This window comes from Schistocerca cancellata, chromosome 8 (assembly GCF_023864275.1).
Source record: "Schistocerca cancellata isolate TAMUIC-IGC-003103 chromosome 8, iqSchCanc2.1, whole genome shotgun sequence".
Classification (NCBI taxonomy): domain Eukaryota; kingdom Metazoa; phylum Arthropoda; class Insecta; order Orthoptera; family Acrididae; genus Schistocerca; species Schistocerca cancellata.
Genome location: NC_064633.1, coordinates 52658607 through 52677699, shown reverse-complemented (window position 1 = coordinate 52677699; position 19093 = coordinate 52658607). Strand labels below are relative to the sequence as shown.

The window sequence follows — 19093 nt, the reverse complement described above, 5'->3', positions numbered from 1 at the left end:
TTTACAATACTTATTTGTGAATGACATTTTTCATTTTTTTATCCAGGGTATACATATGTACAAATTTTCTGAACTTCCTACTTGAGAGCAAGCTATGTGTAGCTGACTGTGAGAGAAGCACTTGTGTTTGAGGTTGATGCTACAATATTTTAAAGTATATCCTTGTACTTTGTTAATTGTAAAATTGCAGGCTAATTTAATTGAAAATTGCAGTCCTTTAAATTGAAATGACATTTCAGTAGAGATCAGTGGTATTCTCAGGATAAATAGTGTGCATCCTCTGAACTTCCCAGCCATAAGTTAGGTTTCTATTACATTATTCGATAACTGTTTGACGATCATCCTTTTTCCATTACATAGTTTTTGTGAGTTGAGATTTCTGAGTAGTATGGTTTGAGATCCAGTTTTAAGTCAAAGGTGGTGTAATGGCAGACCTGGTACTTGCAAAGAATTTACAAATTCTGTAGGGAACTTCACATCTTCTTCAACATTTACTATTATGTCAATAAATTTGTATATTCTCTCTTCACCGGGAATTGTCTTTTGAATATTAAAGTTGATACTGCTGAAAGCTATTTTTAGTTGCCATTCTGGATCGGTATAGTTGTGAACAATGTTTGGATAAATTTGAACAATTGAAACTCCAGGTAGGAATATCAACAATGTAGGAAAATGTAGATTGCTGCTTACTGTAAAAAAGATACGTCAAGTTGCAGACAGCACGATTAAAAGATACTCACATGTAGCTTTTGGCCACAATCTTCATCAGTAAACACACACAAACACACACACACACACACACACACACACACACACACACACACACACACAAACAGGCACACAAGCAAGCACACCACATGTCACATGACTGCCAACTCCAGCATTGTGGGCTGGAATGCAACATCGCGTGGAATACAAGCAGCAATCCAGAAGGGGGGGGGGGAAGGGGGGGGGGAAGGCAAGGGGAAAGGGAAGGTGAAGGTATAGTATTGTGGGAAGAGAGACGAATGCTTTGTCAGCAAAGAGGTTCATCTCTCTCCCCACCTGTACGCTACTATCCCTTCCCCTTACCTTTTCCCTTTCCCACCCCTTGCAGATTGCTGCTTGCATTCCACGTGATGTTGCATTCTGGCCCGAGATGCTGTAGTTGGCAGCCGTGTGTGCATGAGGTGCCCTTGCTGTGTGTTTGTGTGTGTGTGTGTGTGTGTGTGTGTGTGTGTGTGTGTGTGTTCAGAGATGAAGGCTGTGGCCAAAAGCTACATGTGAGTGTCTTTTAATCGTGACTGTCTGCAACTTGACATGTCTTTTTTACAGTAAGTAGCAATCTGTCTTTTCCTACATTTTAGATAAATTTGCTTGCTGATGTGATATATTTGTCTTTGGATTGAGAAAACATAATCAAAGTCATCTCTCTTAGTATTGATTGAAGTGACATGAAAATGAGTCATTTGGAAGCAGACATTGTATGCTTTTATATTTTGAAGAAAGTGTTTGGATTCAGGAGTTTTCGCAGTCATCTAATGTAAAATTTCCTGCGGAGGTGTTTCCAGTGGTGGTAATAGAATTTTTCCATTTGTACAACAGTATCCTGGTGTTTCTCTACTGAATTTTTTCACATTGCAAAATTGGCTAATGTTCTCCATTTTTCCAATTACGACTTGTTTCTGTTTGTTACATTCTTTTGTTGGGTCATAGTGGAATGCTTCATTTGTTAGGTTGTACTATTTATTTGTCCTCATCTGCACTTCTAGTAGGGTGATATTTTCATGGCTGGCTTGAGTTTTCAGTCATTTATTGTAAGATCATGTCACAATTTTAGACTCTTCAATTCATTCATTTGTGAATGACATTTTTCATTTTTTTATCCAGGGTATACATATGTACAAATTTTCCAAACTTCCTACTCGAGAGCAAGCTATGTGTAGTTGACTGTTGGGAACTTAAACATGCTCTTAATCTGTTTAATTTTTTTACTGTTCTTTTTGTTTTTGTCATTTTGCTTCAGAATTGGCAAGATCTCCTCCTATTTTATGTTTGGGCTTTGTCTAAAATATAAATCAAATCAACTTTTTACTAACAAATGCACTAAGTACACTTTACACACTTTTCACACTTTATTATAGACTTCTATTCAGTCACTGTATCACTGTGACTACTCACACTTCACTGTTTGTTTTTATTCACTCACTGCACTACTTTTTTGGTTCCTCATTTCGTAATTGATAAGAAACTGGTGTTCAAACTCACAACAGGTCTTGCTTCTTATACGTCTACCAATGGGTAGCCCCACCAGTGGCAAATTCCAGAACATACCAAAAAGGCCTCAAATGGTCCACATTGTTCTAGAACATTCCACAACATTTGGGAGTGTTTTGTAATGTTCCATAATGATCTGGGATGTTCCGGAACATTCTGGAATCTTCTCAAATGTTCCATACTGTTCCCAAATCTCGGCCCTTATATCTTCAAATGCACACCCTTCAGGTAAAAATGGGAACCTTCTTAATGGATAGGGGATACCACACGATAAAGCTCCCTTGATTGTACTGGGACACATTTCTGAGTTTCAGCAGCATGGACATTGTACATTTTAGTGGCATGCACATTGTACATTTACTTTTATAATATGTACTGATTAGAAATTGTCATGTCCTGCATTGAGTGACATTCTGTTTCAGATTCCCATGTATCAACTGAAGAAGACCAACAGCAGAGAGAGCTGACACAGATTAAAGAAGCCCCAGCAATTGTTAAGCAGAGTCCTACACAACAACAGTCACCATCTCCTAGTTCTACGCCTCGTAAAAGTGTTAGTATTCGTGTTGAATCTGAAGATGATGGAAAACATTTAACTATTCCTAAAACTATTGCTGTGTCTTCCAGTGCTGAAACATTAACAGGTTTGTAACTGTGTCGTAAAGTATTTGTTTTAGCAGTCAGTCTCTTATTCATACTTCAAATATAAGAATATTATGAAAAGGATAGTTGCTACTCACCATATAGCAGAGACCCTGAATCCTAGAAAGGCCCAACAGAAAGACTGTCAGAAAGCTTTTGGCCAACAAGGCCTTCATTGGAAACAGACAATACGAGTGCGCGCGCGCGCGTGCGCACACACACACACACACACACACACACACACACACACACACACACAAATGCAACTTACACACTGTGACAACAGTCTCTGACTACAGAGGTTGTGATGAAGACCTTGTTGATCAAAAGCTTACTTTCTGACAGTATTTTTGTTGTGCCTATCCATGACTGAGCATCTCTGCTCTATGTTGAGTAGCAACTATCCTTTTCATAATACTGTCAAATTTTATGCATACTGGCATATGTTCTTGTAGTAGCATATGAAATATAGGAATAACATATAAGTCAATGTTTATGCTCTGTAGAGCTTGTCATATGGCCTTTCAAAGAGTTTGTCAGATGTTGCTGTTATTCACATATGTTTCTGTTATTGATAGAATGTGGAAGTGTAATTACTATCAAAGATCTTCAGGAGGAAAAAGGGGTAACTACAGAGGAAGTTAAGGGAGTAATTGCCTTATCAATGATAGAGATGAATCACAAGTTCAGAATGGGCAAGAACTCACCCATTACCTTTTCAAAGGAGCCAGTCCAGCATTTATCTTAGGGTTTTTGAGGGAACAATGGAAACCCAAAATCTAGATGGCTGGATGGGGATGTGAATTCCAAACTCAAGAATTTGAAACTTGTGTCCTGAAGTATGTTAGCAACAGTCATCAGAGTACCTAATAATGATAAATGATACTTACAGCTGGCAGTAGAATGAAATGTATTTCTTTTATATATCTGCTGCAAAAGACTGGTATGTGCTTCATACAGAATTTTACAGAGGATGGGCCTCAGGACATGTTATTTGTTTGAATAAGAAAGCTTCATTTTATTCCCACATCATGCACAAGGTTTTCAGATCAACTTGTTTAGGTAGGCATGATTACATGACACATATTATGACTGGGTTCTAGACACCCCACCAGAACTTACCAAGAGATGATCATCTGTTTCACTAACACATTAAAGCATACTCATAACTTCATTCACCATCATCCAATCATAGTTAACAACAATGTTAATACATCCTACAGTCTTACTGGACATTTTCTTATGATTTGTGGAAGTAAATTAATTGTCTAGGTGTGTATATCTTGCCACTGACACTAACACACATCATATCCTTTTGAAGTTGTGCTGTGAAAGGGTAAGAATTCTAGCAGACTAGAATCAGATGGATGATAGCAGTTTATGTGTATGGAGGTCATTTGTGTGGGCTTCAATCACAAGTTTCGTGTGGCATAGCTCACTGTCCCACTGCTGGTGTTAGACAGTTGTGGGCATCTTGTATTACTGATGATTTCTGTGATAAGGGGAAATAGGTTGTATAGTGTTGTGCACTGACATCCTGTGGTCACCTATTATTTTTTGTGGCAAAATTTTCAATGAGAATTCCCCAACAGAACAGATGTGTATGGCTACAAACAGAGGGAGTACTAAAGGAATGTCTCCACAACATTTCTGTATTCTGACACTCTCCTAGAGTGCCTAACTTCAGCCTTGTAGGACGTGATGGGACTACCAGAAAGTCACCGGTGACCACCTTGTAATGTAATGGCTCTAGATATCTGGTTGCTGCAACTATGGTTGAAGATGCCACAGATCATTATTATTATATGTGCTTCCATGTTCACATGTACTGTCTGGTGAAGGTGTGGCATTCTGATGCAAATAGTTTAATTTTATGATTACATTTATTTACTTCTTGAAATAAATGATTTGTTTAATGTGATATTGCAATCACTGACTCTTCCCAGTGGAAAATTACTTCCTCTGAAATATCTTGCACTGTATTCACTCTTGAATGAGTCATTTTTAAATGTAGTTCATTGTATGCTCTTGTATTCAAATATCTACACCTACATCTCCATGATTACTCTGCAGTTCAAAGCTAAGTGCCTGGCAGAGGGTAAACAATGTAGGTTTCCCACTGTACTTAACCATTTTATGTTACGGTTCATGATACTTACTAAGCTGCCTGTTACTATACTGGTCATAGATTGTCTTTTAATTTACATTGTAGAAAGTGTTTCATCATTTGACGTTTGTTTTATGAGGCTAGCTACAGTGAACCATCTAGAAATAGTCATCAAATGGTACCACAATTGTGTTTCAAGCTTTTTATATTTCACCTGGCTAGCGAATATAACTTTGTCAAAAGATACAGCAGCAAATTTACTAGGATGTAGAAAACCTGGGCAGTATTTATCTTCAGCAGGTGAAATTCCAAGGACTTGTCAATAACAACTCTTAAAAGTACAAAAACTTGGAACTTGGGTTAAGGGATCAGACAGTTTTCTAAGGAAAAATGGATATTATGGTTGTAAACTGTTGTAGATATGTTGGGAAAACCAGAGCTCCAACTACTCATAAAAACTACTGAACCAGAAATTATTATAGGTACAAAAAGTTGGCTAAAGCCAGAAATAATTTCATACAAAGATTTTATAGAGATCCTAACTGGGTTCAGAAAGAAAGCGTTAAATTCAGTTGGTGGTGGAATAATGATTGTTGTGAGAAGTCTTTTATCTTGCAGTGAAATTTAAGTAGTTTGTTTTTGCAAGTTAGTGTGGATAGAGGTTATACTCAACCATTGGATTAAGTTAATAATTGGTTCCTTTCACTGACAACCACCTCCCCCTCACCAATGCAGGTGATAATAGTGGCTGAAGGGTTCAAGGAAAACTGCAGTCTCATTTTGAATAGGTACCTAACTCATAAAATTAAAGCTGTTGTTGACTTCAATTAGTCTTCAATATGTTGACCAAAATCCATGTTTAAAGTCGGCAGTAGTGTTGTGTCCATCAGAGTAATGAGGTAGATCAACACTCCAGAACACGCTGAACATTATAGATCAATTAAGACGTAAATGTATTTATTTACAATATATGCAGTATTAAACATGCACAACTTTTTATTCTTGAGTTTCTCTGCAGATTGCAGTGGCTGGTTTAAATGTTTATTCTGCAGAGATATGAGCAGTGTGCAATGCTCCGTTTGCAGACGATGAAGATTCGCTAACATAATATGCATGCAGAGAAGGACATTCTGGAGCTCTGTGCTATGGTGTTGCTGACACAGTTAGCTGTGCCTAAGTCTCAGATTGCACCAATCAGTCCATGTCCTGACATTTGCCTCATGACTGCCAGTAACATCTGCAAAAAAACCAGAGGTAGGATACCCACCTATGAGCACAGGTGGGTGTACCACGGACATTGCTGTAGACACCAAAGACTATACTGCTGATGCAGTCTTGATGTCTGTGACAGACATCTCCGTGAATGGTGCAAGATGCTGCAGCTGCGGATGTGGCAGTGGGTGCATAGGTGGGCTGGGGTCAATCTCTATGGCAGGGTTCTCCGATGACCCATTAAACTGAATGTCAGGCACCAGCAAGGGCTGCTTGCAGGCAGCAGTCTGGGATGCAGCCAGTATTTCTGAAACACGAAAATATACAGCAGGGTCACAATAATCATGAAAATGTTGTTGCTTTTGATTTTGTCAGTGGGTGCCTGTTTTGCTGCAAATGGTATAATGACCTCAGACAGGTGTCAGAGTGATGATATTCGATTCCTGGTTTTGAGGCCTGTTAAAAGGATGACAGAAAACTTTGTCATTTGTAGTGATCTTTGTTGTGAACCTGGCATCTGAAGCAGGACATTGAGGAAGAAATAGATGCAGCAGAATTTGGCAACAGTGACTGATTAATAGTTTTGCTAGCAGAGTATAATGAAAAGAGGTGTAGTGCAAAAATTGCTGAGAATCTACGACACAGCATTTTCCGTCTAGTGGAAAGCATAAAGTTTGGACATCTGAAACTTGAAAGTGTGAACAAAACGTTTGGCTTCACCATTCTATTGAGAAGAGAATGATTCATTTCAGGTACGATGAATCTCATATTGTTGTCAAAATTGTTGAAATTACAGTGAAGAAAACTGCAGATCATTGTCGAAAATGATTGTTCATGGCAAATCTTCTACACAAAGCACAGAAGTGAGTGCTTGTATTGTTCTAGTGCTAGTCATAGACTTCATTGAAATCAAAAACTGATGTTTATTGTGTGCAGTGATGATAATTATCCACTATATGCTCCAAGTGAGGACTAGGAAAATCAGCATGGATGTGATGCCAAGGACCATCATGTTGAGGCCAATTGAAAAATTTCTGGTGCCCACATTGTCCAGTTATCTGCACATGCATTGGATGGTCTTCTGTTCTGCACACTTGTCAAGCCCAAGCCACATACAGTGCTGGTAGAATAGCTGTTTACTTCTAATGATTCCACAGTGTCCACTATGTAATGGTGTCAAAACATGTTGCTGGCTGTTGTGTTACAAATAGTATTTGTGTACTACTGCATCTGAAACTGATTTCAAATTATGAGGGCAACCCATTTGAATGTAATACTCAAGCAGTCATAGTGATTGATCCTGTTCACTAGCTTGTGTGATCTGCTGACGGTCACTAGAAAAAGCTTGCAGAGCACACAAACCACATTGATCAATTGAAGACAATAGGCCTCTGATGCATCAAATTCTGGACCATTTCCTATAGGTAAGTGAGACATGAGTGTATGCATTCACATGATGTGCCATATGGTGATAGAGAATTTTGTACTGGTAATTTGAAAGTAGTAGTGACCAACATTGCAGTTTCTGTGCTGTATGATCAGGCGCATCTTTCATCTGATGAAGTTCAGTCAGGAGCTTATGATCTGTCATGAGAAAAATTTTCTACCATGCACATGTTACTGAAATGTTGCAACACCATAGTTGATGGCTAGTTCTTCCTTTAACAGCTGACTGCAGTTAACTTGGATCATGGTCAATGTTTTAGATGCAAATGCTATGCTGCATTCAGTGTTTCCAACATTGTGAGATGAAACTGCACCTATTACATGTGACAACGCATTAACAGCAGGTCTGGCAGTTTCCGGCTGGCGACTAGAGGAAGCATTGTGGTGCTGGTGTGCAAGACTCACATGTCCCCTTCATCATTGGACTTAATTGGAGGTGCTTTGCTGATCTTCTTTTCAGGATAGTCGGCTGCAATGATCTGCTCAACTTCTTCTCGAAATATATGATGCTGTTTGGAGGAATTTTCTCTACTCTTAAAATGTTTGCTTACAATCCAAGATACTTTCATGTAACTCCTACTATATTTCACTTCCAAAAACAGAACACCACATAACAGTTTTCACATAAATGAATCATATTTCGTAAGCCCAATGACTCACGCTCTGTCAGAAACTATTACATACTTTTACAATAAATACAGTTCCAAAAACCTCATGAGGTTCTCACAAGTCCACCATCTGCAACTTGTAATGGTCGCCTGGTCGTAGATATTGCTAATTGCTATAATCGCACTATTTCACTCCCATTTACGGAGCTTGTTAGCACTTGATGTTAGGTTGGCGCCATTAAAATGCATTGTGTTGTAGTAATCACTGCTACTTGCTGGATCGCTGCTGTCTCTCGATGCTGATGCTGGCTCTACATCTGGTTGTCTAGGGTTAAAAACATGAGGTCCCGTGTTTTTTATGTGCTTTTGATGATAAAGAACGAGCGAAACCAACAAATATGTAAACTTCAAATATTTATTATTCTGGTGGCCATCTTAATTCCACTGTCCACCAAAGACCATGACACAACACAAAGTAGTACTTTGTAAAGGCCAAATGTCTGCTTGTGTCTGTGTATATGCGGATGGATATGTGTGTGTGTGCGAGTGTATACCTGTCCTTTTTTTTCCCCCTGAGGTAAGTCTTTCCGCTCCCGGGATTGGAATGACTCCTTACCCTCTCCCTTAAAACCCAAATCCTTTCGTCTTTCCCTCTCCTTCCCTCTTTCCTGACGAGGCAACCGTTGGTTGCGAAAGCTAGAATTTTGTGAGTATGTTTGTGTTTGTTTGTATATATATAATTTTTTTTCCCCATAAATTCTTGAACTTCACAGAATAGGCTCTCTCTTTCAATTAGACTCGTAAATTGTTGCAGGTGTCATGGACCCTTAAACGTTTCAGCTTTTACCCTTAATCCTTTATGCTACTCCTTCCTTTGTTTGTATGGACTAGTACGAACCTAGACAGCTTTCTGTAGTCTGGAGGAACTCTAGAGAAAGTTTATGAGCGTGTTCTTTCCAACATCCATAAATCTTAATAATGCTAGAGGTATTAAGAATTTAAACTTACCAGTATAATTCCTATCAAATATGTGATCTGTATCACTATACTGCCCTTTTTCCCTTAGGAACAGTACTTATCCCTTACCTATGGGTTGATCCTATGGGTAACCTTTCTCCTGCTGTTCTGGTAGGTGTGCCCCCTTCTTCTTCCTATCTATGGTACAGGTCAATCCCCTTCTTGGTGCACCCGCTCACACAGTATAGGTCAGCCTCTCATTGGTCTGCCTATCTGCCCTTTCTTACATTCACTGAAATCTGGGTGCACTCTCCCTTTATCCTTCGCTAAATATTATCCAATAAAATTAAAATCTACTTCAACCTCCAATCTTGCTCATTAATACTTCACTTCATATCCTAGAGTCCTCCTTTACTTTTCAACGTCTCTACCATACCTCTATACACCATTCATTACTTATGATATGTATGTATCAAAGGGGATACTAACTTCTCATAGGTTATCAGAGAGCCCCACTATTCAACAAGTTGTCAAGTCATTCTTATTTATATACTTATATATTTTTAGAATTAGTGAATGTAGAACCGTCACCTATATTACCATGTGCTCATGCTTTACCATGTGCACGTACTTCCTCCTACAACACTTGATGGTTCTTACAAGCTCTCAAACTGTACTTTTCCTGTTTGTGTCTCTGTGTTTCTTTGTGTGTATGCATATGGGTAGTCATGTAGCTTGATTCTTTGGCCTACTTATGTGAAATAAGTTGAAGGTTTTAGAAAACCATGGAAGTTGAAAACGACTTCAGCGATAAAAGTGTATGCATATGGAAAGAGGGAAAGAAAGGTAGGTACTCAAATGAGAAGTAAGAAAGGAAAAAGTAGAGATGGTTGCTAAGATCAAAGAAGTGAAAGAAGATAGCCCCAAAGACAGGGGGCAATGGCCTTGCCGCAGTGGATACACCGGTTCCCGTCAGATCACCGAAGCTGAGCGCTGTCGGGCGTGGTCGGCACTTGGATGGGTGAACATCCAGGCTGCCATGTGCTGTTGCCATTTTTCGGGGTGCACTCAGCCTCGTGATGCCAATTGAGGAGCTACTCGACCGATTAGTAGCGGCTTCGGTCGAGAATACCATCATAACAACCGGGAGAGTGGTGTGCTGACCCCATGCCCCTCCTATCCGCATCCTCCACTGAGGATGACACGGGGGTCGGATGGTCCTGGTATGCCAATCGTGGCCTGAAGACGGAGTGCCCAAAGACAGGAATACCCTTCCCACTCCCTTTCCCCAGGATAGCTACTTCGCCAGTACTTGAGTGAGAAGCAGGAGGAGGTACAATGTTAAACTTCTCCTGCAGAACGGACCGTCTCACCTTCACCTTTAAGTCCCCAAAGAAAAATCTTAGCAACCCCTATGGAATGGCAAATGGTGAAGAATCAGTTACACTTGTCTGTGAGGGTGAAAGGTGGGGTGTGTGTTTAGTGTTAGTCATGTTTGTCCCTACACTACCCAACCCTTTCAAAATCGATACAAACCTTCCCTTCTGCATTACATCCTATAAAAGGTATAAAATATTCTGTATTAAGTATAAAACTATGTATCATATTATCACAAATGTATAATTATTCATACTATACCATATTTCCCATCATCGTATACAAACTGGAGAAGGGATTATTCTCCAAGAGTAGCTTGGGTCAGAATAAGGCCTTATTATATGCTGGTTGGGTAGGAAAAAATATGACCTAACTATACGTGGAGACTGCGTCGGCTTCTGTCGACATTACAATTGCGACAGCAGGATAAGTCCCGAAGACCGGTGAGGGTGCCCCTGGAATAACTGAGGAGGACATCATAACATATCCTAGCAGGCACAACTCCCTACCATCTAACCACATCTAACCACTGAAGTTGATTTAAATACTTTCAAACACTTAGTGGGTCCAATTCTCCACCATTTTTTGTTAATTTCTTATCCATCATCATTCATCGATACCTCTACACACAGGTTTGTATGGAAAACTGGTGAAGAGATTACTTACAAAGACTAATTTAGGCAAAAATAGAACCTAAATATACATGGATGGCATTTATATTATATTATGTGTTATGTTATGTTTCCTCTAAATCTTTATCTCTTGTTAAACTAATGTTTCCTAGTAACACCCATATACAAAATTAAAACCTTATTATCATCGAATTCGAGACCCTTGATGACTAGAGTTGAGTGTGCTGTCAACTCATATTTACATCGGGACTATAGCGGAGCCTGCTGTCAACTTACAACTATATCAGGTATTAAGTGTTTGGGATGTAAATACAAATGTACCTAATCGGCAATCCACTGCAGGCAAAACTTAACACTATTGTTGACTAGAGCAGAATGTGTTATTGTCTTAGATATTACGAGACATTACCATATGCTTCAGTCCTGATTCAATATAACAACCAGGAGTCACAGCACCCATAAAACAAGTAAGACTTTGTATAATGACAAGAACACTGTTTTGCTGCAAATCTTGCTTTTCTGCCACATCAAGTCGAGTATGCCAAAGTAACTGAACTATATGACAGTATAAGCATTTGAGGATAGAATACAGGATAGTATAAGATTGAAGAGAATTCGGTGTAGGAAAATGAATATGGAAGTAACCCCGAACACAACTCGGGATCCAACAGATCTGACATTAACCTCACTCACTTTCTTACGGACCAATACCTCTCATTAAATTTTGTGTGAAAGTCTCCTCACAACAAAACAATCACCACATTACTATGTAACCCAACAGCAGGTACAGTTATCCTATTTTCTACTTTGTCATGGACAAGTTTGAATTCTTTCCACGAGTCATCTATAACCTTGTTATTATCATTAAGTTCTGAACCTTAACGAGCTGGAATGTGTCTGGGTTTACCCTCTGAGCAACTTTTTGGTCGATTATTTCCTCTGCTTGTTCCTACAGACCACTTATATTTATGGTGCCTGAGGTTGCCAGCTTTTCTTTAAAATTTCTCTCCACGTCATCAACTCGAGTTTTGACACCTACAGTTTGCGATTGGACAATAGGGATCAGCTTACCCTGTCTTTCTACACTCTCATTTAACATATGTAGTCTTTGTTTCACTGCATCGAATGTAACATTACACACACTCTGAAATTACTCTAATTTTTGATTAAATTTAGACTCGATATTGTTACACTGGTCTTCAATATCAAATTCCAATTTCTGGGTCAACTTCTGAAATTGATCATCCTGCTTTTGTCTAAAATCTGTAAACATTTGATTCATTTGGACAGTTAAAGAATTTCTTAATTAATTCTTTAAATCTAATTGTAAATTTTCCACTTTATCGTTTAATACATCAAACTTAGAATTTAGAGCATCTAACTTAGCATTTAGTTCTTTTCTTAAAGAAGCATTTTGATCACTTAGTTCTTTTCTTAAAGCCACTGAATCTGCTCTTTGGGATTTAAGTAAATTCACTACCTTAGACCAGTCAGGCCCTTCTTTAGCAATTCTCATAGCCATGGCTGGTTCTGACGTATCTCCAACTTGTTGTATACTATCCATGCTTCTATAGACTTTAGCTGTTGTGAGCATCTAATACTAATTTCAGTTATGACAATTACACAGTAAAAGTTCACCCCACTGTATTTTATAACACTTTTTACTAGATTAATAAAGTTTTTATTTCACACTCACCCGGCATAGAATTCTCGCTGTCTAGGTGAGCGAGAGTAGAATCGGCACCGTTGAATAGCACAGACACCAGCAGCGTCGAACGTTGGTTGTGGCATTGGCATCAGCGAACGGACACGAAGTCAGCAGTGGTGAACAGCAGCTGTAGTAATCAGCAACAGTGGCGGGTTACTGCGTCGGTGGCTGGTTACTGCGTCATCGTCGGTTGGGTACTGCGTCAGCATTGTTGGCTGGTTACTGCGTTGGCATCATTGGCTGGTTACTGTGCCGATGTTGGTTGGTTACTGAGTCTGTGTAGGCATGATGTGCGTGGGTGAGAAATACTTCCTCCCCACACCAAAAACTCCTTAGTCATAAAGTTGAGATCTTCTCTCTGTTCTCCTAATGTTATTACTTTTTTCCATCTTATATTGGGTTGCATTCTCAACTTTCTTCCTTTGGTTTATTGGACACTGTGCAATTAGTCGAAACAGTTTCTCTGTCTTTTTAATACTGGTTGCCATGGCAACTCTCAATGTCTTCTAGTCTCCATTTACTTCAAAAATTCCTCCTTTTCCAGTCCTGATCATATCGGTCACCATGTTCTGGTAGTTTCGAGTGACTAGCGGAAGCAATGTGGTGCTGGTGTGCAAGACTCACACGTCCCCTCCATCATTGGCCTTACTTGGAGGTGCTTTGCCAATCTTCTTTTCCGGATAGGTGGCTACAATGATCTGCTCAACTTCTTCTCCAAAGATATGGTGCTGTTTGTAGGAATTTTCTCTACTCTTAAAATGATTGTGTATACTCAAGATACTTTTAAATCAATCCTACTATATATCACTTCCACAAACAGAACACCACATAACAGTTTTCACATAAATGAATCACATTTCGTAAGCCCAATGACTCGTGGTCCTTCAGAAACTCTTACATACTTTTACAATAAATAAAGTTCCAAAAACCTTTCAAGGTTCTCGCAAGTCCACCATCTGCAACTCTAGAAAGTTGGTAAGTAAGTGTATTTTCTTTTCTTTTACACAATTCAACTGTTCACAATAATGACTGGCATAGCACCGTCACGGAGTAAGGCACGCTAGCTCCTTGCGCCGGGCTTGTAGTTTCTGTGACGAGCGCAGCAACCACTTGCCCACATTGATCAACCACCCACATTGTAGCATTCTCTTGACACACGTTGAGCCTGCGCACACAGAAAACCAGCAAGAGGTAGACACTCTTGTGTGTCTCATGCTCGTACGTAAAATATTGGGTGTTCAAGATGGCGGAAAGCCGAGGGTCTCTAGAATTTGCACCAAAATTCTTGAGGAACTACACAGGCACTGAAACTTCCTGGCAGATCAGGAACTACTTGTTTTTGTGCATAAATATAAATAAAACTAAAGAAAGCATGTTTCAACTTTTTAAATGAGTGCTGAATTCTTCATTTCATTGGAAAGGGGCATTTTTAGATTGAAAGCTATGCAAAAGAGCAGCAGTTTGTGCCATTTTCCAAATGAATTTTGTGTAGAAGTTTAGTTTACCATGATCAGCTTGTAGGTGTCATACATTTATAGGAGAATGTAACCTCCAGATGGCCTCTGAATTCTTAGTTGGGATGAGAATAGTAGATATCAGTGACGTGTCCCAAGTATTCAGTTTAAGTATTGGAAAATGAACACTTTTGTAAGAGACACTTAAACATTGATTCAGTTGCAACTTGAAAAAGAGATACAAAATTTTTGAGATAGTGTAACAGTGCTAGTCTGTCTGAGGGTAAACTATTGCTTTAAATGTTGTGTTGGGTATTGTGGGAGTCAGCACTGACACAAATAAGGAATGAGAAAAGTTGTGATGGCCATTGGCAGGAATCTAAAATGATCTGTATATAACACTTGCAGGTTAATAGAACACTTTATTTCTAAAATGGAAGGAAACACAACTTATCTTTGCATTATGAGGTGGCTTGATTTGCTTCCTATGTCTCTTACATGCAATTACTTTTGCACACTATTACTACTCACCGAATGTAGGCTAATTATCACCTGCCTATTACTCACTACTTCACTACTGATGCTGTCAAAATCTGTGACAGATTTGGGGCTGACCAGTGAATGGTAGGTGGTTAAGTCAGTGCTGACAGGGGATGCTGAACTCTGTCTTGCTGGAGGTGTGGCACTGCCTAATTTTTCCATTGGTGCACAGGTCAGCACCTTCTTGAAGCCATTTTGTGGCATTGCACTGATCGGTGTGCAGTCAGTGCTGCAGGACTGCACAAGCTGGGCCTTTGTGATGTAGGGAGCCATCTTACGACAATGGGTGAGGATGCAGGAAGCTTAATGGCATGGGAAGCCTGAAGCCACAGCTGGTACTGACACTGAGCCCCTGGCCATGCCCTAACATCAGTCCTGTGCCCAGAGGGGACAACATTCGGATAACACCCAAAAAGGCGCCTACCCTCTTCCTGGGCTGGTCCAATGAAAAACAGAGAGGGCAGAGATGACAGTGCTGATGATGTAATGATGATGACTAGAACAAGTCCATGGAGGGCGCTGGGATGCGTGCCAGGAAGGTGAGCTGCTGTGGTGGTGAAAGTGATTGATCCAGCTCCATCAGATCAGCAGGCAGTGCCGAAGAGGCCTTGCGGTGGCAGCCACACCAGCCACAAGATCCCGAAACGATGCAAATGTGAGGACGTTAAAACTGCTGAAGAATCTTGCAATCGACAGGCTTGAGTCTGGTTCTTATGGAAGTGCAGCAACCCAGCAAGACCCTGAATTAAATACATGCAAGTGGCCAAATTTTGAAGAATGATTTCTCTCTTCCAGCGCCTGGTGTGACCAAAACCTCTGAAAATAATAGGGTCGTTAGGCACAAAACAATACTTGTGGAATGTGGCATGCACCCAGTGGTGCAGTGGGTGCAGCAGTTGGAGCAGTGTGCGGTGGTATTGTCCACGAGAAAGCTCCGCCAGTGATGGACCATCACAGGGCTGGGAGCAGTTGGTTGCGAAGAAGAACAGCACTTGCTCCCACATGTGGGAGGCACGTAGTTTGTTGATCTGTTGCTTGAAGGTGTGAATGAATTCTTCAGCAGCTCCGTTCGACTGAGGATGAAACAGAGTACTGGTGAGGTGAGTGATACCATTGGCTGTACAAAACTGTTCACAGTCTTGAGCTGTAAACTGTGGCCCATTGTCTGTAACCAACTACTCTTGGAAACCTTTCCCACAGAAAATGGATAACAAAGCCTGAATGGTACTACACAATGTAGTAGAGTTCATGGGCAATGCAAACGGATGTTTTCTAAAAGAGTCCACAACAGTAAGCCAACAAGTGTTCCAGAAGGGACCAGCAAGGTCAATAGACACTTGTTGCCATGGTAATTGAGACGCTGGCCAAGCTGAAAACGTTTGTGGTGGGGTCAATTAGATTTTCAGCTGTACTTGTTTATCACTTTGTGTTACACTGCAAATGGGAGCTATCTTCAAATCTTCTATGGCACTGTCACACGAGTCCTGATGGTCAATAATTTGTAACATTTGTTTCAAAGTAGGATCAGAATGTTTGAGATTTTGTTCATGAATCCTACTGCCTGGCACATTGTATGTAATGACATCACGAGTTGTCGTGTCAGTGTAGCACTGTCCACAGCTAAATTGAAAATGGTGCTCTCATGTCAAACTCTGAAGTTCAGTGACCTGCTGATGGTATGTCCATTCTGGCTTTTTCCAAAATTGAAAGAATGTGTTACAAGCTGCAGCAACCTGTACCTGATCCTCACATTTGGTGAGGAAGGAAACGAAATCTTCAAAAACTAATAACTCTGACCTACTAGTCAGGAATAACTTCTGAGTGAGGAGGTAAACTCCTGTGCTGGTCATTGACAAGAAAAAAGAAAGTTTCACAGTATTGCACTTGATATGTAGCATACTGAACGTTGAACCAAGTTTACCACATGTTTCATTCTTATTGTTGTTCACTGAAAGCTCGGAACAGTGGAATGCACAGAGGCAGTGCCGTGGATGTGGCCGGCTGTTGTGACGGAGTTGATGCACCGGCTGGTGCATTAATGAGCTGCTGGGCTGCCATCATAAACTGTGACATTTGGTGATTCTGAAAGTGAATAAACTGCATTAGATCAAAGCCAGCAGCAACTGGAGTCATAGGCGCAGGTGGCATAGGAGGTGGGTTAGAGGCCATTTTGATGTGAGAAGCACCCCAACAAATAAATTATAAGCAATGTAGGTACACAAGTAACGAAAGTTAGTTGCAATTTTCCTCTGGAAAAAAAGGAAGAAATATTGGTGCTGTTCTGTGATGGAGTGGTGAAGAGCAAAGGCATCATTTGTTCTTTAATACATGGCACCAAATGTTGTGTTCCCTACTTTGGGAGTCAGCACCAACACAAACCAAGGAAGGAGAAAAGTTGCAATGGCCAATGGCAGGAATACAAAATGATCTGTATGTAACACTTGCAGATTAATAGAAACTTTATTTCTAAAAGGGAAAGAAACATAACTTAACTTATTAAAAACTAGAAACCCGCCTCAATTGCGTAAAAAGCACTTAGTGTTAACCTAGTTTTCGGCGTAGATAACTACACCTTCTTCAGAACAATAAAACCCACAAGTGCCTAAGAAGATCTTTGTCAATGATTAAAAGAACAACGTAGCTAAACATTTATAAACGAAAAAAAGGAAAACACAAACAGTACATATGTACAAAGTCTAAACCGCTACTTAACTTAATGGTGTAACCTCCACCTCACACCGGCCTATGTTCGATGGGCAGTGATCCTCCATGAACTGCAATGTGGAATTGTGGAATTGTTCTACATTCACCTGCACCTCTACCTTTTCTCAGCAGTGTCTTGTGAACAAAATGTTGTCTGTCATCCACAGAGTCCTGTTTGAGTTCACAGAGCGTTTCTGTAATACTCATATGTTGATCAAACCCACTAGTAAAAAAAAAGAGAAAAGAAAAAAGAAACTAGAAGCCTATGTTTGAATTGCTGTGATATCTTCCTTTAATTGAATCTGGTCAGAACTCCAAACACTTGAGCAGTATCAAAAGTGGGTCATGTTGTTTTCTATAAGTGGTGTTCTTTATAGAACAGCTGCACTTTTCTAAAATTCTCCCAATAAACTGAACTTGACTATTCACCATACCTACAGCCATCCTTATGTGCTTGTTCCATTTCATATCATTGTGTCACTTTACACCTAGATATTTAATCAGTGTGATTGGGTTAAACAGCACCGGAATCTCACTTCTGCACTGGCATAGACAATTCCCGAGTGAAACTCAGCAGCATTTCAAAAGGCTTAACTTACCTTTTTCTGTATTTAGAGCAAGCTGCCATTCATTACACCAAATAGAAATAGTGTCTAAGTCATCCTGTATTGTCCTGCAGTCGCTGAATGATTACATTTTCCTGTCATCAGCAAACTTTCACAGATTGCTGTTCACCCTACCTATCTGATCTTTTATTGTGTAGAACACAATGGTGGTCCAATCACACCTCCCTGGGGCACTCATGGTGACACCCTTGTCTCTGATAAACACCAGGATAATGTGTTAGATTCTACTATGTAAGAAGTCTTCGAGCCACTCATATATCTGAGAGCCTACTCCTACGCTCAGACCTACATTACCACTCTACAGTGGGACACTGTGTCAAACAATTTCTGGAAACCTAGGAGTATGGAATCTGCCTGTTGCTACCTTTCACCCATGATTCATGGGGTATCATGTGAGAAAAGGGAAAGCTGAGTTTTGCACAAGCAATACTTTCTAATTCCTTGGTAATTTGTAGACACGCACTCTCATGTTTCAAGGAAATTTATTGTATTTGAATAAGCTCAACAATTCTGGTGTAGACTGATGTTAAGGATATTGGTCTGTAATTTTATGAGTCCATCCTTTTACTATTTTTATATACAGGAGGGTCAGTATATTTCTAAGATCGATTGACTGCAACATAGCAAGTCAGTTACATATTGGGCATAAGTCAGTGATTTTTGGAGTCGGTGGTCAGGACCCGGCAAAATGATTGAAAGGACTCAGTTGTGCCACCAAATACAACAGGTTTAATGAAGTGATGTGTTTGGCAGATGTGTACATTTACTTGAATAGTACAGTCTAGTGGTGGTTCAAGAATGACAAAGAGTTCATTATCTGGGGCA

General features: G+C 40.0%; 1 protein-coding gene across 1 annotated transcript in view; it reads left to right on the top strand.

Annotated features, from left to right (window-relative positions):
* Nucleotides 1-19093, top strand: part of LOC126095334 (ras-specific guanine nucleotide-releasing factor 2-like) — a 1914760-nt gene that overhangs the window by 1447480 nt on the left and 448187 nt on the right. The window contains exon 17 of the mRNA XM_049910139.1: nucleotides 2679-2900. Within this exon, the coding sequence (XP_049766096.1) occupies nucleotides 2679-2900 (222 nt within the window). The remainder of the gene's footprint in view (nucleotides 1-2678; nucleotides 2901-19093) is intronic.